Source organism: Convolutriloba macropyga, chromosome 2 (genome assembly GCF_964194025.1).
Source record: "Convolutriloba macropyga chromosome 2, txConMacr16.3, whole genome shotgun sequence".
Classification (NCBI taxonomy): Eukaryota; Metazoa; Xenacoelomorpha; order Acoela; family Convolutidae; genus Convolutriloba; species Convolutriloba macropyga.
Window position 1 is genome coordinate 69485569 of NC_134469.1, and position 22875 is coordinate 69508443.

The 22875-nt window shown below is 35.5% G+C and overlaps 2 protein-coding genes across 2 annotated transcripts in view; one reads left to right on the forward strand and one right to left on the reverse strand.

Annotated features, from left to right (window-relative positions):
- LOC142334652 (uncharacterized) overlaps positions 1-22875 on the reverse strand; it is a 153182-nt gene that overhangs the window by 36745 nt on the left and 93562 nt on the right. Inside the window, exons 16-17 of the mRNA XM_075382861.1 lie at positions 18261-18381; positions 15034-15313 (exon numbers count right to left, since the gene is read on the reverse strand). Of these exons, the coding sequence (XP_075238976.1) occupies positions 15034-15313; positions 18261-18381 (401 nt within the window). The remainder of the gene's footprint in view (positions 1-15033; positions 15314-18260; positions 18382-22875) is intronic.
- The window catches only part of LOC142334654 (heterogeneous nuclear ribonucleoprotein K-like), a 335604-nt gene that overhangs the window by 11191 nt on the left and 301538 nt on the right, over positions 1-22875 (forward strand). The window lies entirely within an intron of this gene.

The following is a 22875-nucleotide window of genomic DNA, read 5'->3' on the forward strand; positions in this document are numbered from 1 at the left end:
CATAGCATATCTACGAAAAGTTATCGGGGCTTTCACAATATGGCCCCCTAGCTTAACGGTGATGTACAGCATACCCCCCCAATCCAATAACCGTAAAGATATTCCAAGGGTTGCTATAATTTCGTAGTGGTGGTGGTGGTGGTGGAGGCGGGGGAGGCGAGTTGCTATAAAGAGAAATGGGAAAGACACAAACAGTGTTTCTAATCTGTGAAACTGTAGGATAAACACCCCGGAAGTAGTAATAGTTAAGCAAAGCTGGGGGGGGGGGTAAAAGGAAGTACCTATGTGTTAACATTAGGCATAGCCTCCTACCCTCCAATTTCCAAAGATGTACCTCCTCACAGCATGATACCCAAGCTGTTCACACGAAGGGGATTAGCAAGATAATCCTTCAATAATAATTTAGGATGACTCATTTACAGCTACGTACGACTTTTCAAAAATGTACCTCACATCATGACACCCAAGCTGTTCACACAAAGGGGATTAGCAAGATAATCCTTCAATAATAATTTAGGATGACTCATTTAAAGTTACGTACGACTTTTCAAAAATGTACCTCACAGTATGATACCCAAGCTGTTCACACTAACGGGATTAGTAAGATAGTGTCTTAACAACAAACTAATAAGGTCATTTACCCACCCATTCCCATGTTAACAAAAAACAGTACAATTTTTTAATTTTTGATTTTTACAGATTTTTTACAATTTTTAAATCAATTTTTTTGTTTAAAATAGTGTTTTACTGTGTCGTTTTAAACTGAAGTTCCAATTTTCCGATTTCAGAAAAAGTTGTATTATTGTTTTGAAAATGTACATTTCTTATTTTTTCAGCCAATCAAATAATCTGTCAGATCTGATTTTGGAATGTTGATGCTGAAAAACATTATCGATTCATTTTGTCTTTTGTCTTGGTTGAAAATAAGTAGCCTAAAAAAATGCAAAATACTCCAATTCTTCCTTTACTTCCTTCGACATCTTTTCTCTCTACACTGCATTCAGATTTAGATTACGTTCCCATCACGGAAGCATCAATATTTAAAACGGTAGTAACCGATAACAATTTGGAATTATGTTTTGAGGTGGATTGCACTAGAGTAACCATTAAAACTCAGACAACTAGCTTGACACTTCCGAAGGATTTGTGGAGAACTTTAGAGGCAGCTAGACATCATTACCTCCACCTAGCCGAAGAAAAAGTCAACAATTCATTGCTTTCTCTCCAAACTTATTTTCAAACCATTGAAAGAATTCGAAAAGAACAAGGGTTTCACCCGTTGAAAGACAGCAAAGGTATTATGTTCCCGTACTCTCGTGACATAAATCACTACGGTGTTTGGTGGTTAGAAGACATGTTCTCCAAGCATGCTGACTCATTTTCTAAAAAAACCAGAAGCCTTCAATCTGCCCAATTTCAAAGACCTTATTCTTCCTCCGATCCAGGAAAATGACAATGATGAGAGTCAATCATCTCATCAAAAAATTCCTTTCTCGAACTATAGGTGTTCTCCAATAGAATAGAGAGATAACTCGCTTGTGTTCGATGCTAAAATTTCCCTCACGTGACTAAATATAGAAAACTCATCTTTGACATCACGTGATGTTACTAAAAATAGAAGTGACATAACTATTACGTCATTATGCACACTCTATTTTCATTGGTTACGAATTATTTTATAAGATTTCATTGGATACGAAGTTTATTTTTCGCTACTGTTCTCGTTCTTTCTTAAATTTCATTGGCTCACGATATCAAGCCCTTTCTTGAAGACAATTTATTCATTTGTTTCTTTGCGATTTCAATATTCAATACCCTTGTAGACCCAAATTTTCTGCTTTAAAAACTTTACATACTTCGCATTCTCATTTCACAGATGGATCAAAGCTCTGTCTCTCCTAACTCCAAAAATCCATTCTCTTTTCCCATCCGCAAACGAGATTACAAGGGAAAACCAGTTGTTCCCTCTCCACAGTTTGGTTACCACAATGAGAGCATGTTTTCTCTATTTAAAGACATCAACGATAAAAAAGACAACACTGACCCAAAACCAAATGAGGAGCACGATGGAAGAAACAACTGTTGGTCCTTTCAAGAATACGGGAACCGGAAGTTTCAAATCAGCATCCCAGAGGAAACAATCAACACAAACTCTAACTGGACTCACTTGAAAGTATTTCGCGAAAATGTGGAAAGTGAATATGTTCTGCATCAATTTCTGATGCTATCGGCCAGAGAATTGAAGCTTGTTATTGAAAAGATACCTGAGATGATAAAAGAAGCACTACTGTTCGAACCTACTGTAGGTACTGCGAAGCTGGTGATTGAAGAAACTGTGTTCCAACCAACTGATGTTGAGGAAAAAGCAAAATTTGATGTGTTCTGGGAGGTGAGTGAGACTGCTCGAGGGAAGGTGTGTGTGACTAGAATATTTTTCCAAGATGATCCGAATCGATGTTATTTCACAATCAAGCTGTTCACACGAGGGACTGAAAAGGACAACTTTAGAAGGAAATGCTTTCTTGCGGTCAGAATTGGTGAGATGGAGAAACTACACAGAATGAGTGATGAAATTATTTCAGTGCTGAACAAAGTCAAAAATCAAAAAAGATCGCAAAGTGCATAACAGTAATTGTAAATTTTTTATATTGTATGTTGTGATGTTTGTATTTAATCACTTTTTAAAATTTAATGTTCCAGTACAGTTGCTTGATATGAACATTGAGGAAATTGTAGCGTTGGAGAACGAAATCAGTAAACTTTTTGTTGGAAATACAAAACGCAAAAATTATTTTTTGGCTGTCTGTCGAAGCTTGAACAAAAATGTAGATCTGGATAAAATCAACAGAGAAGCTCCGTTTGGGGGACTAATAGGAGTTGGTGACTCAAAGTTAGAAAAACTTCTCAATTGGTCAAAAGCTTTTCGATTACATGCTACGTTTCATGATGCCGCAGGATACCTGAAAACAAATCTAAATATTGGTCCTGGATATTGTTACGTTGTTCCATTTTTTAATTCTATATTGAATTTTTGTTTCTTGGGACATATAACAGGTCTTGCATATTGTTGTTTTTTGAAAATGTCACCACGATTCCAATTATTCAAAGTGTGAATCATTATTACAAAAAGACAAACAAAAATCAGTTGCTCTCTAATGACAGATCATCTCAATCACGCATCTGACTTTATTTTTGATAATAACAATCAGGAAAGACCTCCTTGGAAAATCTGTGGTCGCACTTGCTCTCGAACAGCTTTTTTGTCAAAATTTCAGTGCTTAGTTGTAATAGTACTGCCTCTGTTTTCAATTATTAATCTTATTTTTGCTAGAACTTGTGACGAACGAACAGTTTGGATTGCTATTCTTTCGAGTGCCGTTGGTTATATACTTCCTAATCCCCGAACATAAAATGAACAAAATCATTTCAACAAACGAACGAATTTTGATGTATCTCGTTGGTCCTTCCGGATCTGGAAAAACTGTTTTTATCAATGATATGCTACGAATGAAAACTTTTCAGCCATCATTTGATCGAATTTTATACTTTTATAAGCACTTTCAGCCAATTTACGACACAATGATGCAATCAATTGCAGACATAGAATTCATTCAGGGAGTTGACTTTGATTTAATCGATAACTTACCCGCTGACGGCACTAAATATTTACTTATATTCGATGATTCATTAGACATTCTTTCCAAGTCGGAAAAATTCAACAGAATTGCGACAGCCGGTAGACATCGAAACCTAAATTGTGTATATATCAAGCATAATCTCTTCCACAAAAACAAAACTGGACGTGATGCCGAGCTGCAGACTACTCACATTGTTTTGTTCAAATCACCGAGAGATGTGCAGCAGATTGAAATCTTGGGAAGACAGCTAGGTCTCGGAACACAACTAAAACAGTGGTATGATGATGCACCACAAGAACCGTATGGTCATCTTATGATTGATTTGAGACCATCTACACCTGATTTGTTAAGATACTGTTCAAATGTAACATCATTTCCCTCAGAATTCTTCGTTCCGAACAGTCGTGCTCGTATTACTGATATTAATGATAAACGCACAGAACTATTATACTCTGAAGCTCTTTCGGAATCTCAGCAAGAAATTTCAACCAGCTTTCCTTCTAAATTGTCCTAAAGAGTTCATCAGATTTCTCTGTGAGTGTATTGTAAACTTGATTGAAGGAAACCTCACAGGAGTAAAAAAAATCAGTTTGTTCGCTTCCAAAGACAACTTAGAAAGCTCACTTCAAAATCAACAACCCTCAATTCCAGAAGACTTATATTGGGGTCGAAAGCTGGAATAACAATATTAAATTACATATATCAACCTTGTATGAACAAATTTTCGAATTTCTTCAATGAGTGAGGTCAAAAAGTTTGTTCTTGTTCCAAAAGAACTGTGGGAGAGCAGAAAAAGGAAATTACCGGAACCCTTCTGCGAGATCTATAAAAAGGAAGAAACTGTTTTTCCAGTTACCAAAAAAGCGAAAGAAGAAATTAGTTCCGAAAAAACCGAGCGTCCACCTAAAGAACTTAAGACAGATCTCGAATTTCACTATAAGAACAGTCCCGAGCCATTGAAAACTTTGAAAGAAATTTACGAAAACAAACGGTTGAAAATTTCACTTTCCAATACAATTATTGTTGACAACGTTGACACAGGAGTTGATATAAAGACATTCCTTCATTCAATCAAACTGAAAAACGCTCCAGTTGATCCAAACTATTTCCTAATTCTTAAAGTTCTAAATCTGAGACCATATCTGGTTAAAAACAACATTTTGAGGACACAGTATGGTTCAGACTGGTTCAATTACAGTTTCAGATTGAATCAAATTGCAGAAGTTGTATAAAAGGAAGGGACCAACAGCTTTCGGTTCTATCAACAACCTAACAAAATCAAGTGGAATAAGTCGCAAGAAAGTTACAGAATTTTTTACAATCAAAAGACTCTTATACGAAGTACAAAGGGATCAGAAGAAAATTTCCCCGGCTAAATGCGCATGCTCGCTATATTGATGAGATTTGGTGTTTGGATCTTGCACAAATGGATAAACTATCACAATGGAACCGAGGTATCAACTTTTTATTCGTTACTGTCGATGTTTTTTCTCGATTCTTGCGAGTAGAAGCATTACGAAGCAAAGGAGCAGAGGGTGTGAAAGCAGCTTTTATCAAAATGTGTTCGAAAAAGAACGAACTCAATTTCCCGAAAAAATTATGGCTAGATCAAGGTAAAGAGTTTTTTGGAGATATGGCCAATTTCTGCGAGGATGTGGGAGTCAAATATTATCACACTTATAGTGAAACAAAAGTAGCTTTTGGCGAGAGAGCTATACGAACCCTGAAAATTTTAATTTACCGCTACCAGGAGGAAAACGACACATTATCTTACATCAAAGACCTGCAAATGTTTGTTGACATCATCAACTCTAGAATAAATCGAAGTATTGGTTTGGCACCCAAAAATGTAGTAAATGCTGACTTTTTGACTGTCATGTACAAGCGGATGAAACTACAAAAAAACAAGAAGCCTAATTTTAAAGTAGGTGATAAAGTTCGGTTGGTATTAGTAGGGCACAATTTTCAAAAAGGATATAAGCCTCACTATACACATGAAATTTTCCTAATTCGAAAAATAAACACTTTGGCTCCTTTCCCGACTTACTTTGTTGTTGATCAGAAAGGAGAAAACATTGATGGAATCTTTTACGAGCAAGAATTGTCAAAAGTTAAATAATCATTTTTCAATTAGTCGAGCTAGAAAATGGACGGTTACAATCTGCCTTATTTTAAAGGAGTTCCTCGTCAGAGAGGGCGTGGCTTTGGAGCCTTGGCTAGAACAGTCGCTAGAACAACTCTCCCAATTCTCAAGAAATACGTTTTACCTGCAGCAAAAAAAATTGGACGAGATGTAATCGAGTCAGCCATTCCCGAAATTGGAGGTGTTTTATCAGGACAGACTTCAATTAAAAAAGCAGTAAAGAAGACAGCGAAATCAACAATACAAAAACAAGTTGGTGGTGGTATGAAAAAGAGGAAAACCACGAGCCAAAGTATCGTGCGGCAAAAAATTCGGAAAGACTTTCTGAAGAACCTTGACTAATCATTTTCCCAAACAAACGTCACAGAGTACAGTCAAACATCATGAATTCGTTTTATCTTGAATTAGTATCCAACGCTTCCTCTCAAGTTTATCCTCAAAATACAATGGCTTCATTCACTAATTTTCTTCCCGACAAAATTGAACTGGACGGATCTTGGGAAGTAGCTTTAGTCGAAGTATCATATCCCGGTATATGTTATAACGTTGAAGGAGGCTTGATGACCTTTCACTATGATGAGAAATTTAAGCAACATTCCACCAGCAGTTTTTAACTCTATGGATGAATTTGTAAAGAGTCTTACAGATATTCCCAAAAAAGCACGACATCCCAAAAACTTAGATCCTCAATTTTCCATCAACATCGACAAAAAAAGTCGAAGACTAACTTTTTGCAATAGAGAATCTCAAAATGTATCATTCAGCAAAAGTTTGGCTGCTAACTTGGGCGTTGAAGCTGACAAACCTGTTATGCCTTATTCGAAAAGATCATGCAACACCAAGTCCTGGGCAACGGCAGATCTCCCTTTTGATATTACTGGAACACATAGAGTTTTACTCTACTTGGATTTAGTTGAACCCAATTCAGTCGGTGATGTGAAATGTCCTCTTCTACGCTCCTTTCCATTCAAACACCGAGAGTTCCATAATGATGAGATTTTTAAGAGATCGCAAGTTCTGAGTTATCGCATTTTCGAACACTTGAGATTCCATAAGGTAATCAAATCGAACTTCCACAGTATCCATGTAGAATTAAGAAACGCTGCTGGACAGTTTGTTCCCTTCTTCCCTATTGGTCAAGTTCAACTTACTTTATTATTCCAGAAAAAATCTTGATCATTTCCTCAATTATCATTATAAAAAACGGTCGGCTAAAATGAATTCCTTGTCTCACTCTATGCTCGACTTTTTCGGGAAAGTTCCATTTTTAGACCCAATTCTTTGGTCCAATGAACAACAAATATTTCCAACAAATTCCTTAAACGAGTCAACAATCGAATTTCAATTGGAAACAGATCGTAATATTTTCACTGACTTGCGATCAACTCGATTATTCATCAGAGGAAGAGTTATTAAAGGAGATCGAACACGTTTAGATAACGCCGAAGAAACATTATTGGTAAACAATGCTCTTCATTCTCTTTTCTCTAATTGTGAAGTCTATCTAAACAATGAACAAGTTCACAGTGCCAATTCTCTTTATGCTCATCAGGCTTTTGTTTCTGCTGAGTTTTCAGGTACAAAAGGAACGAAGGAAAGCTTGTCTCAATGTCAAGGATATCGATACGAGATTGAGCCAAACGATTTTACAAAAAGAGCATTTACAGATGTTGTTTTTCAAAAAGATAAAGATGAGTTTACTTTTTACGGTCCGTTGGCAATAGGTCTATTTGCTTGTGAAACTTTACTTCTCCCAAATGTCAACCTCAGACTGAAATTGATCCGGTCTTTGCCAGCGTTCTATATGATCGATACTGGTGGGCTAAACTCTGAGGCTATAATTTTGGAAGCTTGCCTTTTTACTAGACAGGTAGCAATCTCAGATAACTGGATGAGAAGTTTCAAAAGCAGACTACTTCGAGCACCTGCCATATTTTACTATAATGAAGAACTTCCAAAGACGTTTATTATTCCCGCAGGACAGAACCAGTTTATACAAGAAAATATATTTTCAAACAAACCAATTCGAATGATTGATATTGCTATGAAACTGAATAATGAGTTCAGTGGAACATACAACACGAATCCGTTCCATTTTCGTAAATTTGGTCTTCGGCAAGTTAAAATTGTGCGTGGGAATCAAACTATAGTCAACTTGAAAACAGAAAATCACGTGAGAGCGTATGCTGAAACAATGAAAGCACTCAAATTTGATGATGACGGTCCTAACATTCAATACAAGGATTTTGAAAACCATTTTCTTTTATTTTTCGATCTTACTTCAACACAGGAGGCCAATGTCGAAATGCATTTTCCTGATGTAGTTGGAGCAGGAATTCGTTTAGAGCTCTACTTTGCTAACAATTTGACCAATACTGTAGAATTATTTGTTAGTGGTGAACGTATAAGTTCAATTGCAATTGATAAGGAGGGATCAGTCACCAAAAATGGATAATCAACAACTCTTACATGTTGTCAACAGGTTCCCACACCTAAAGTTCAAATACCTCGGTTCCTTCCCTGCAGATATTCGACCAAAAAATTTACCTACAAACACGTATTGTATAATCAACATAGATCCATCTACTCAACCGGGCTCCCACTGGGTTTTGCTTGCGAATAAGAATGGAAAGTTGTTCTACGGTGATTCGATGGGAGAAGTTTTGGAAAAATATGGCATCAGGACAAAAGCAAACTTTGGTTCATTAGTACAGGAGAAACTCCAAGATTCAGAATTGTGTGGTTTATATGCTATTTATTTTGCACATGTGTTATTTTCCAAAGTCTCATCTAAATATTTAAATGATTTTCATATATTGAAGTTCTTTGCTGATGTTTTGTAAGTTTTGAAAACCAAAATCTTGAAATTTTTAAACAGTAATCCGTAAAAAGTTGCAAATGGTTTTCAAAACTTTCTATTGAGGTTTTGTAATTTTGTATTTTATTATTTGTATGTGTATTTGTATCTAATTCAGTTATTTCAAAAAAAGGTCTTTTGTTGAAAGGAGATTTTGGTAGGAAAACTGCGAATTAAAAACAGAGGCGATATAAATATAAGACTAAGGATAACGAGTTATAAATCTAAAGGAGTAGTGTGAATGCCATCTTCACAGACTTTAAGCTTGGGATAAAAATATGACAGTCCCAATTTCTTTAGTTCATAGGTACAAACTTTCTTGTTGTCAACAACTCTGAAGCCACGATTTGTTGAATAATTTCGCTCCTCATTGAAAAGAACTTTTCTATACTTGTTTAGGGGCTCCTCAATGTTGTTCTTGTTGGTTCCTTTACTTGATAGTTTAACGGTGTCTGTTTCCTCATCGTAACAGCAGTACGTCTTTGAACAAAGAGCAATCATTTCAGAGCATCTAAATTCTTCCTTAAAAAGTCCAGGAGTTCTCTTGTCAAAGGCAGCATGTTTTCTGCAGCATTCTCGTGGCAAGAAATTGCTGCTAGAGTTTGCTGCAAAGTTATCATTGCAGTCGCTCTGTCTCATCCAGTACCACACTGATCGCATTTCTTGTCGAATGATGTCTTCAATTTTTTCCTCACTAAGGGCCATGTAGAGACTGTCGGTATCCATTTCAATGAGTTCGTACTTGTTCTTATCACAGAAAGGGGTGAAGAAGTTGTATTTAAGTTGTAACATGGTGAGTTTGGCGTACTGGAGGATGAAGAAGCCTACAATGATTGGTTCTTTATGATCGATACGCGATTTGCTCATTTCTACCTCATATATCTGCTCTGGTAGCTCATTCATAGTCTTGAAAAACCTATTGTTGATAAATTTGTCCACCTGTGATCCTTTCACGTACTTGGTATTCGTATGTCGACTACGGTCCATGATCTGATATCCATACGAACTGTTTCCAATCAGCTTCATTGTCTCCGCAACGACTGTTGACTCCCTATTCTGGTCTCCTTCGCGGCGGGCATCGACAACATTTTGAACAAATGTCTCAAAGCAGCGTCGCGGAGTGTATTGAAGAAACCAAAAGACGTCTTTTAGGATCACACCTTTTTCTAGATAAAATAACAAAAGTGGTGTAATAACTGGTCCTCGTTCAAGCTTGAAACTGGAAATGAGCATTTTTCTGGGTCTGGATAGTAATTTGTTGCGTTCTGCAAACTCTTTCATATTGTCCCCAATATCATCTCGTCCCACTTCACAATTCTTGAAAATTGGAGGAAAGTCTTCAAAGTAAGGATACATTTCCTCTGGGACTTCAAGACTACAATCGACGACACCAAACAGTTCTCCACGTTTAATTTTCTCAATGAGCGAGTGCTTGTTCATCGCTGGTTGGAAGGGATAATTTGACTTGAGAAAGTCTTTAACCCCATTTGTGTTTTCGCTCCTCCACTTCTTCCATTGACACTCCCAGATCTCTTCAACATTCAACCCCAATCCCTTCAGGTACTCTCTTCTATCATTGTCACGTTCTCTCCGCTTCAATCCGCTTTCAATGTCCTCGAAGAGAAGCGGTTTTTCCTCTTGACACGGACAAAAATGAAAGAAGCAACCCATCGCTTCAAAAACCGTGTTGCAATGGTTACAAAACCCATCAACTAAATAAGGACCGAGCTTCTTTTGTTTCTTGTGTGTGAACTGGGTTTGTATTTTACAATTGGGGTGAACCTGTTGGAAGTAGTCCATGACCTAGTGTTCAAAGTAGCTTCTCCAGTTCTTGTTCTGATGAAATTTTTCAGTCTCTTCATTGTACTCCCACTTTGTATAGGGTCCTGTTGGCATCTCTTTTGTCATGGAAAAAGGGTACAACTGACTGGCATCTATTCCGACGATGGACTTGCAAACGTTTTCTGACTCTCGAATTTTTGTTTCACCAACTTTTGCATACCTTGTAAAGATAATTGAGGGTCCCCCTGTTAGCCACTTTCGAATGTAATTATCATATTCTTTATCCTTCTCACAAAACGGAAAAAAGCTGCATCTGTTGACGAATGAAGGAACCTGTTTGCCAAGTTGGGAAGAGTGTAGCCCAACTTCAACATGTCTACTTGTCTTGAGTGGTAAAAACTGATCATTTTCTTCATAGCCTCAAGTGTAGGTTCGACATCTTTGTTATTGTACCACATGAGGAAGTCACGAAACGTCTGCATACCTCTTCTTTCCCATATTTTTTGGAGCTCCGAGTAATTTTCTTCGGTATAATGTGGAACTTTCTTGAGTCTCAACTTCTTCAAAATTTCATCCTGCTCCATTCCACTGTTTTTCAATTCCACAAACTTATCGTAATCGCTTGAAAGAACGTTGTGATTCTTCAACTTGCTCCAAAAGCTGTCAATTGGTGGCAGTTGGGATACATTCAACTTCTCAATACTGTCGAACCATTCATAGGGGAAGAAACCTTTCTCTTCACTCGCTCCATAGGCTTTTAGGAAATTATCCAAAGTTGTCGCTCCTCCCAGGAAGTTTAAAATGTCCAGAAACTGTAGACCAAGAAGATTCATGCCAATATATTTATTCCCCATTCGAATCACTTTAGGAATAACGTTTTTTTCTATTAAGAGGTGATGCAGAAGATACTCTTTGATTAAGTTCAAATCGTACCTCGAACTGTTGAACCCAAACACAGGAATGGTGCTGTAATAGTGCTCAAAATCTTGTCTCAATTTTGATAACAGCTTGAACTCACATCTCAGTCTCTGAATTTCAAGGTCTTCGTCTTCCTTGCCGTCAGGTTCCGCCTCGTTATCAATTAAGTCTTCCGCTCCGGTGGGTACCTGCTTGTCTTTCACTGGAACCAATTGTCGAACAGTCCAATATTTTTCTTCCAATTGCAACACGAAATTATTGAGTTTTTCCTTCATTAGAAGTGAGCTTTTTTCTGCTATATTAGTCAAGCTGGATACAAAATCACGGATTAGTTGAAGCGGATCTTCGTTGCAAATAAAAATTGTCTCGGAAAGCAGATTCGAGGATATTCACACACACTAATGGGAACATGTTTTCCTATCCACGAAGTCAATTCTGTGTTTCTGAGTGTATTGTCGGGGACTGTTATTGACTCGAAATCGAATACGATAAGATTACAAAACAATCTCAACTCCTGCGGAACATTAATATTTACATCTTCCAAGCGCTCGAAAATAGTTTCTGATAGCTGATAGGCACCTGAGGGATAGTGGTGTTTTGTTTTCTCTGAGCAATTCCTCATGTGGACTTCCAAATTATTTGATCTGTCGAAAAAGTGATCGCATACGTAGCACCGGAACTTTTTGAGGAATTTGTTAATGTCTGCTGTCCAACAGATATGGTTTTCATATCTCAGTAATGAAGTTGTCTTTATGCGTTTCATCGAGGAGCGACGAGTAATTTCAGCAAACATTTCCGATTCTTCGTCAAAAAATATTGAGTAAACTTGAATATTTCTGTCAACTAGTGCCTCAAGAACAGGAATATCATCCTCATGTATTCCTGGAAAAGTTTCGTCATCTCTCCTTGTTGCTGAGAGAAACATCTGCATCAATTCCATTGTTTTTTGTTGTAAATGAACACTACCATACAAATCGTAAGCCAATGCACGGAACATACACAAGTTGTCTTGGTAGGGCTTTTTTCACAATCAGAAACAAAACACTTGATGTAACCGTTCCTGAGCAAAATAGATGGAACATTTTGAGTGATACAGCCTAGAGGAACACCACTGAGGAGAAATACAAAGAAAGTGACATTTGTAACGCAATAAAACTTCCATTTTGTGTCTGGACGTTGATTGATTAGATTTGGTAAAATTCCATCTTCTCTTAAGGTTGATTTGATAAAATTGAGGTCTGAGTCATCGGCGAGAACCATAGGATTTAAGAATACGGGGTTGTTATCTGCTGCGTAGTAGTAGCGAAACTCTTCAGGATTTTGCACACTCTGCAGCACGAATCCAAAGGAAATATTGATTTTAGCTGAACTGGGTAACTCGTTGTAGACACAATCCAATTTTTCGATCACTGTTTCATGATTGATCTCCATTATTTTGAAGTTGTGAACTTTCTTCCTGGACAATTCGAGAACCGAGTCTCGCAGAAAGTGTTGAACGGTTTGAAGCTCACTATGAAGAGCGGGAGAGTCTCCATAGATAGATAAGTCAACTTCCTCGTAGGTTCTAGGAATTAAATGTTGGTGACTTTTTCTTTTGTGATTAAGGAGTTGATAATACGTAGAGAAGGATAAGGGACAGCTGCTACAAGAAAACTTCTTCTTAATAATCAGAGACGGTGAATGTACAGAAGCAATGTGACGCTGCAGTTTCTCGTCGTCCGGAAATGACTGTGAGCATTGTGAACATCTTTTTGCGTGAAGCTTCTGATGTCTGCTCATATTGGATTTCATAATAAGCTTATTGCAGGAAGAGCACTGTTCCTTTGGGTTAGAACTTCTGGGCATTTTCTCTAAAAAAAAGACAGAGCAAGATAAGGATTTGTTGCTTGAAATCTGTGAAAGTTTGCACGGAATTGAAAAGTGAAAATGAAAGTAAATGTTAAAATTGAAAATCAATTCCACAATTATTAAACTGATTTTTGAATTGTTAAAAGGGAAAATGAAAGTTTGCCTGAGTACTGCTATCCTCTCTACTGTTTTCAAACTCCAGAAATTGTTTTGGAAATAAAACTGAAATGTGCACTTCTTTGCTGCCTTTTTATTATTGAACTCTTTGGAAAAATAAGAGTTTTTCACAAAGAATTAATTCAGAATTAATTCATAATAGGTATTAGAAATTCTCTTAATCTTAATCTTACCTCACGAAAACAGATTTTATTAAAAGAAAACTTGCCTGTTCGTTTTTGGATTTGGAGGTGAAGTGAAGTGTTGCGTTATCTACTGTTGAGGGAAAATTTTGGCAGGCTAAAATGGTTCAGTTTAAATACAGGAACAGACTAAGATTTCTATTAGTTTAATTTGAGCAAACTTACCTGTTTGTTTTTGGATTTAGATTTGAATAAAAGTGTTGCGTTATCTACTGTTAGTGGAAATTTTGGCTGGCTAAAATGGTTCAGTTTTAATACAGGAACAAATCAAGATTTCTATTAGTTAAATTTTTTGCTTACCCGCTTCAACACTGCAAGTGTTCAACTTGAAACTGTCAACAAGGAGAAAGAAATAAAGTCTATCTGAAAACAAAAAGATAAATTGAATCTGTCAACAACGAGAACGAAAAACAAAGTCTATCTGAAAACAGAAAATTAAATTAAATTAGAATTTTGACCAACTGATTTTTGGATTTTGTTTTAAAATAATGAATAGGAGTAGTGGCGAATGAATGAGTAATCCAAACTGATTTGTTATTGAGGGATTATGTTGTTAATCCCTTTCGTGAGAATAGCTTGGGTATCATGCTGTGAGGCACATCTTTGGTAATTGACATTAGTAAAGTGTAATATTATAAGGGGTAAATGACCTTAATGAATTGTTAAGAGATTATCTTGCTAATCCTTTTCGTGAAAACAGCTTGGGTATCGTGCTGTGAGGTACATTATTGGCAATTGTCATTTTCAAAGTGTAATATGTGAAAGGGTAAATGTCCTTACTAAGAGATTATCTTGCTAATCCCTCTCGTGAGAACAGCTTGGGTATCATGCTGAGAGGAACATCTTTGGAATTTTACATTAGTAAAGTGTAGTATGAGAAAAGGTAAATGACCTTACTGATTTCTTATTGAGGGATTATCTTGCTAATCCTTTTCGTGTGAAAAGCTTGGGTATCATGCTGTGAGGTACGTCTTTGGAAATTGACATCAGTAAAGTGTAGTATGAGAAAAGGTAAATGACCTTACTGATTTCTTATTGAGGGATTATCTTGCTAATCCTTTTCGTGTGAACAGCGTGGGTATCATGCTGTGAGGTACGTTTTTGGAAATTTACATTATTAAAGTGTAAGATGATAGGGAGTCAATGACCTTACCAATTTAATATCAAGGGATTATCTTGCTAATCCCCTCGTGTGAACAGCTTGGGTATAATGCTGTGAGGTACGTCTTTGGAAATTTACATTATTAAAGTGCAATATGGGAATGAGTAAGCCTTACTAATTTAATATTAAGGGATTATCTTGCTAATCCCCTTCGTGTGAACAGCTTGGGTACCATGCTGTGAGGAGGTACATCTTTGGAAATTGGAGGGTAGGAGGCTATACCTAATGTTAATACATAGGTACTTCCTTTTACCCCCCCCCCCCAGCTTTGCTTAACTATTACAACTCCCGGATTACTGGCACATACTTGGTATTTTTGTACTTACACGTAACATAGAAACTGTGATCATCGCCTGCATAGACGTCGTGGGTCTCATTGGACAAGATGTCCCTCATAAAGGCAGTCTTCACCGTCCCAGTGCGCATTGGGTCATACTCCGACTCATTGTCCAAGGGTTCCCACTCTGTCTCCAGTTGCACCTTTTTACTCCACCTGGCATACTGTCTGTCATCTATTTCTGCATCTCTCAACTTGGCAGAGACATCAAAGGAATCGGATGCCGACAACACTGCTTGCATAATCGCCAATTCTACTTGCACACTCACCTAATTTGCACTCCAACTTACTCATAAAAAATCCTGTCCGACAAAAAGATTTTTGGGGTAAAATCATTGACACACAATAAATCTATCACATTATTGAATTCTCAAATAAAATGACATAATTTTTTGAGTGCTCTTTAACAGAATTTTTGTTATCTAAACAAAAAAGTCATGTGATTTTTCATGAAATCACATGATTTGCAATTTTCGCACAAAATTTGTGTAATTAATACGCACGAAAATCGTATGATTATTGGTCAGTTCATCTCATGAAAAGAGATGAACAGGTAAATCAAAACCAATTACAGTCCAGTCATGGAGTAGTCGAAACACATGTGAGTACGTGGTTGTTCAAATCAAGAATTTCGCTCGCGAGTTCACGCTTATAATAAACCCTACCAAATGATTCCTTTTAAAAGCCGCTCTTATAATAATATCAGCTGTATAAAATCTTACTTCAGATTTTTGAATTAAATATACCAAGTACTTTCCTCGCAAAAGAACTCTGATTTGACTTTTCACTGCTCAAAACTTTCTCTGCGAGTAGTATTAACACAAACTTAAGCCCTTCTGTATTTAGAATTGCATGCATCTCTTGTATATTATGCAGAATATGGCGAACTTAAAGATAAGATTGGTACCTTTTGAAAATTTTAAAGAATAGATTTCAATTCCAAAAAAAAAATCAAATAAAAAACGATTCAGAATTTCTGCTACCTTTTTGTTCAAATTTTGTTTGCTATTTAATCTTCACGTACAGTCCAAAAATATTCATCAAAGTTTCTTTTGTTTTACGGCGTCTTCAGGAATTAAATTTTTCAGGCACTTGTTTTTATAACTTTAACACAAAGAATTGTAACTAAAATTTCCTTTTTTTTCTGGACTTTGACCTTAACAGGCCAAGTAAACTGCTTCAAGAAAGATTATGATGGGTTATGAAAAGGATTTTAGCACCACAATAGTTGTTCTTGAAGATATTATTTAGTTATAAGCAAAACTCAAGTGGTTTCGCAAAATTTATATAGATTTCTCAAAGTTTCTGCTGCCGCATAAGATAGATAACTGCTAACAGTTGACGTAAAAAGTGTTCAAAAAGAAGACATTGTTTGAGAAGAACGACACTTCATTGAAAATTTCGTTTTTCTACATCAAACATTTTGAACACGTTTGGACATGAATTGCTCAAGATTTTTTGCCTAAAGGACTGTTTTTGTTTTAGTATAAAAAAAAATCGGTAATCGATAGTTCAATATCAATGACGGCAAGTTTTGGTTTCCTTTGAGATTTTGTTGTTTAGTTTTGTAATAATTTCTTTTCGGCTTCGCTTTGGCTCCAAATAGTCAAAAGGGGTTGGGATGAAACACAATTTCTTCCATTTGAGTCTTTTTTTCAGTTTTTGGTTTATAAAAAGATTGTTTACAAAATTATCGTGAAAAGTTTTTTTGATTAGGAGCTATCTTTTATTCTGTCCCAAACTTCTTTCTATTTAATTTTCAGTTTATTTTTATTACTGGTAAATTGTGCCGTTGGTTTTAGCAGCCGCTGTTATCTAATGCTCTAGTACCTTAGATTCCTGAAAATGTTTATTTTTCGCCTTTGCCTGGTTAATTTGATTTTTAAGAAATTCAGTCTATGCTTATAAATTGAACTTTTTCGTCCACAACTGATTCACTGACGCTAACTCCGAAAGTAGTTTACTAAAATTTGTTCACTAGGGCTCGGGTTTGGAATTAACCACTGATTTGTTAAGTTTTTATAGCAGAGGTATGAGCTCTTTTTCTTTTTTTGAGACTTCAAGAGCAATGGATCTACATTTCACTTCTCTTGCGGTTCACTTAAACTTCATGTAAACAAAAATATTTGGTTTATTTTTGTCTTTTTATGTAGTTTAAATGGAGAAAAGCAAACAAAAACTACTGAGTTGGAATATTAAAGGTTCCTGAAATATTAATGGTTCTGGCGTGTTTGAAGAACAACTACGGGGTAGTTTTTGGGGCAAATAAAGAACAGTTAAGGCAGTTTGAACAACATGTAAGGTGTACTTTTCAGCAAACTGTGTTGACATAACTTTTTTAAAATCCTTTTGTCTGTAAATGCATAAAAGGATGTCACACGGAACATCTGATAAATTTGATTGCGAACGATTATTTTCAGGAGATGATTTCAATTTTGACACCAGCAGATTTAAATTGAATAGAACTGCCTTCCAGAAAATTTGCGAAGAAAATGTCTAGGACATTTGAAGAATGAGGAAAGTGTTGGACTTACACAGTTATCTGAACCAAAAGAAAAAATAATAATTATTGAAGTAGCAAGTACACAAACAGAAGTTTCCTGTTTGAGGTTTAAATTGAATTCAGCTTGAGCTTGAGCAGCCTACCCACGATAACATGCCTAATCATGCCTTTTTAAAACTGCGATACTTATGTCAATTCTGCAGTGCTTTTAATCAGTCAACAAGCAAAACTTGAAGAGTATATAGTGAACAACTCTTAGCCTGAGAACAATATTCAATCACAATTCAATATTGAAACTTCAATTTTAAGTACACGGTGCAGCTTTTGGCACTATTTTGTTCCAATTTTGTTTATAATTACACGCAAAAAAAAGTTGGGGAAATACTTATTACAAGAGAAAGAAAATTGAGAAAGAGAACTACATGGCAGACACTCAACAACTACAAGTTCAACAAGCGATTTTAAAGTGTTTGAAAGCCTCAAAAAGATCACAAATGGACCATTATTGATTACGTCTCTAGCAATTTGCTTTCTTTATTGCACCTCCCATAACGATTGCAACTTTTGCAGCCATTGCTTAATTCAAATTTTTTTCCTATATTGGTCTCTGTATTTGAGCTATCTGTGTAACATAAATATGTGAGCAAACAGTGTGATATTTGGTATTGGCATGATAACTGATGATGTTAAAAATACTACTGCCTTTATATTACCATGTTTTCCTGCACTTTCACTTCTTCATCTGTGTAGACCTGGTATGGCTTTATATTGGTCAAGTGGCCCAGAATCAGTGTCCTCTTAGAGTATCGGTGAACTCCCTTCGAGTCAAAGTTACTGAAACAAAGCAACACTTTTTTGAATTAACGGGCGAAAATTCATCCTTGGTATAACTACTGCAGTTGTCTGAAAAAATGTCAATTTATTGAGATTGAAACATATTGAATGCTATCCAACACAATTTTAGCTGCAAAAATTTTTTGCTTGATGAACACTGCCATTCAAAGTTTATTCGATATCAGCCAATAATGTTCGCTTCCCGGGTCAAGAATGTGTCGAAAAAAAAGATTTAAGAATTGCGGTGAAGATTGGGGGAAAATTATATTTGTCACAGCAAAGCGCCCGCATCTTTTACCGATGAATGCGTTGAAAGTTGTGACTTTTGCAAAAAATTATTTACAATTGTTTAAATAAATGTTTTTGTTAATTGTTTGCCAACTTTATAGCTCTCTCATAATGAAAATAAAGGTTGTGACTTAAATTTTTGAAAACTTAAAGCTACAGTAGTTTTTGAGCAGTTTCATAAAATTTATAAAGAGCGTTTGGAATTATATTTTTTCTGTGACATTTTTTCTAGAAATGATTTTTTATGCAATTCTAAAGCTGGCTCCTTTGAAGCTGTGATACAGCAATCAATTAGTTGAAGGTTGAATTGTAATATGAATACTGAAGAAATACTTTTGATTTGTTTAATCATTTTTTTAAAAAAAACAAATGATACCTCAAATAATTTGCGTAGCTCAAAACTATTTGTATATTAATTTCGTTCACTGAAAACTAACAAAGCAAAATCAGTATATTGGAAAGCTATTGGCTAACAAAAACAGACAAAGAAAAGAGAGAGATAGAAAGAAAGAAAGACACAATGTTAGAAAGAAAGAAAGAAGGAGACAGAGACAGAGAGGGAGAGAGAGAGAGAGAGAGAGAGAGAGAGAGAGAGAGAGATAAAGAAATGAATGCGTATACTTGAAAATTAGTTCTGGAGAATCAAAATTTGTCATTTATTCAATCTAAAATTTCAAAAACTTTCTGCTTCAACTAAAAGGCCTCCATAGAGAGGACAAAATCTAAATATGGTCGATACATTGAAGTAAAAGACGTTCTATACAATCCAGCACACAAAAGTTTTAATGTTTCTACTGTTACTGTACCCACAAGAATCTAATTAAAAATTGTGCATTGTGGATTTAATTGGAAAGCAAAAATACTAACAGATTTCGCAAAAGCTTAATTAGTTTTTAATACACAAACTTCAAAATTAAACAAAAATAAAGATTCTTATTTCTACTTCAAAGAGACGGATTCTTGTTGAATAAGATTACAACAAGATTAGTTTATAAGTCTCTTCTTTTTGGTTTATTGCCAGGGAAAATTCTCCAACGTGTAGCACAATTCATACAATTTATTTCTGTCACGCGACCTTTGATGCAGTAGAAAGCTCACATAAGATAACTTTAGCCGCAAAAAGATATGAGGAAACTTTAGTAAAAAACCGCTTCCAATTTTTTTTTGTTTTCTTCTCGTTTTATTTATTTTCTGGTATTCAATTCATTTGGAACAATTTCTCTGAAAAAGAACAAAAAGTTTAACAGAATAACTGCTTTAACCAAAAAGTCTACTCTAATGAACAATTTGAGACATGTTTGGAAAACAATGAGTCAGCATAGTTTCACAAACTATATTAGTTTGGGAGATTGCAACAGGTCCTTTGTTGATAAAAAGGAATAACGCTAATTGGCGCTATTCATAAGGGACTGAGGGGCTGTAGGACGTTGTTAGACAATTAGACGTTTGCTCTGTCAAGGAAAAAATATTAATTTATTAGTTGCTCTCTGGAATCAGTAGATGCCGACAGATCAGTAACTTATGTATCGTTTTTTTGTGCTCTGAACAAAAATTTTGAATGAAATTATATTGCGTTTAAACATATTGCAATTGTATTTCAGAAACTCAGCAGCAATTTAGGAGAAACCATATATAATAGTAAATTCTTGAGTATTTTTTTTGGAAAAAGCACCGATAAACCGCTAGTACTTTTTTTTCTTTAAAGAAGTAAACATTACGAAATTAAACGAAATGAGCAGAAGAACCTCTAAAATTTATGATTTTGCCTGAATAAAATAATTTTCAGATTGTAGAAAATTTAAAATTTCATCTCTTCTTTGCTGTTTTTCAGGGAACTATATGGTATCAGGAATAAAAAAAACAAAAAATATGATTTGATCAACTTTCTGGTATTACAGTTGCAGATAAAAACGTCTCTACTGTTAACACCAACACTTGGCAGTCATCTTGTGGTACACAAATACCAATGTACCACCCATTCGTTTCTATTTGTACTTTTCATTTTTGTTGCTAACTTCCATGTATCATTTATTTTCTTTGTTGGTTAGAATTCTTTATCTCCTTTTTTGGATTTGTTTACGTCTGCGACGTTCCCGGTTAGATACATGTTCAGTTGCGGTAACTTCCTTTTAAATAATTCTGTTTTTTTGTTCATAATTCTATTCATGCAGCGTTATAAACAATTAGATTTGTTCTGTGCATATTATCTGCTGCTGAGCTATTCATTTTTCAATACTCACTAGTTCAAACCAGTTGTAATTCAATCTTTGAAAATATGTTTTGATATGTCCAGCGAATTCAATTCTGTAACTTAGCACATTGCAGGTAGCGATTAGCACATTGCAGGTAGCTAATAATGAGCCTGATTCGCTCCCCGAATCAGCACAGCCAAATTAAATCGAACGCTCGCTTTTCTAAATAAACCTGATTCGCTCGGCGATTCAGCCGCCTAACTTAATCTGGTCGATTCGCACCGCGAATACAAATAATTTCATACATGTACTGTCAGTCAGTACGACACGTCTAATTCGATCTAGATATGGGTTTGAATTGGCATTAATTTGATAGGCTTTTGCAAAGTTTTGACAGTTTTGAAAAAGGTAGGATTTCAGTTGCAATCAATTCATAACTGCTTTTGTACGAATGAAACCTACGTACTGTTCTCTAGCATGTGACTTGAACTGGGATTTCATTAAATTTGAACTCTGATCAGTTTTTGATCTTCTATTAGTGACATTTAGAGGACAAACTGCATCTACTATTTCATAGAAAAAACCTCAGAATACTACTTAAAATTAAAGATTCGTTCAAAAATTTTGATCTTCTACGAATCCCATCTTACCCCAAATAGCCATATCTTTTTGGGCACCTCTAACTATTCTTGGGTTAATATCAAACGTACCACCCAAACTAAACCCCAGTGTTTGCATTGAAAAAGAGAATACAGGTTCTGCTTCTAAAACTAGTTAAGTGAAATTAACTGACTTTTTTTTTGCTTTGATGATGACCGGTGGTTGAGTTCATTTTCAGTAAATGTAATGTTTTTTTTTGTGTTTTCAGGTCACATGATTCAGATTAGAAGATTTGTAAGTCTTATGCCGCACTTTAACTGAGTTTATAGGTGCTTGGTCATTTGTTACTCTCAATAGCCTTGAGTGTTCTACGGAACTGCTCTAATAATTTTTTAACATAAACGTTTTACCTGTTTTCCAAGTGAATTAAAACTGGTATTAAACAAGAAGGCTCGGTAATGTGCGTTCGCAAATAAAGTTTCGACCCCGTTCACCCAAATTTTTCGCATAATTGTCTACCAAATGGGAAACAGGTAGAAAACCCCCCAAAAATTCAAGTAATTTCCAAAAAAATTGGTGCATGAACAAAAATATCACCTCCAACGCAAAACTTTCAGTGGAATAAAATAAACCACATTAGATTGATCAAATCTGCCATTATTAAGAAAGCGAGACAAGGCAAAACGACAGACAAAATCAGACAATAACAACAAAAATTAATTACTTTATAAAACTCTATATGTCAAAACATATCTCTAAAATATATGTCTCTATACCCTCTATATCTCTATAAAAGTTCATGTCCATAAAACTCAATAACAAAGTCAAGATAGCGTCAGATAACACTGAAACTAAGCAACATAATATCTCCCTCTTTAGAAAAGAATGGGACCAGTCCATAATAAGGCTCTGTTACAAATAGACAAAAAAGAATAAAAAACCTTTGAAAAACAATAAATATCAAAACAATGAAATTTATTAGACCTCAACTAAAATTTTTTTTATTACCAATGCCTATATAAGTGGGCATTAAGACCTGCACTTATTCATTTTTTAAGCGGTTACAAAAAGAACAACGAACATAGACAACAAACAAAAACTCAATCGAAACCTGCGAGAAAACGCTGTCGAAACCGTAAAGCCAGAATTGCCCTTCAACACATACTTGGTTGCGCCTCCAGCGAATGCCAATAATGCTTTATGTGACCTCTCATTAATAAGACTAGTTTAAAAAAGATAAAAAGGTGTGGAATTAGGAAATACTTTTGTATTTTTCGAAAACATTTGTTTTCAAAGTCATGAAAGCCATTAGCTACTACATGAAAATTTCAAAAGTTCCGTTTATTTGTTCAGAAGGAACTCTTGATGCTTTTAATTATTCAGTGTAAATCTTCTGCTTAAGAAAACGTCAAAT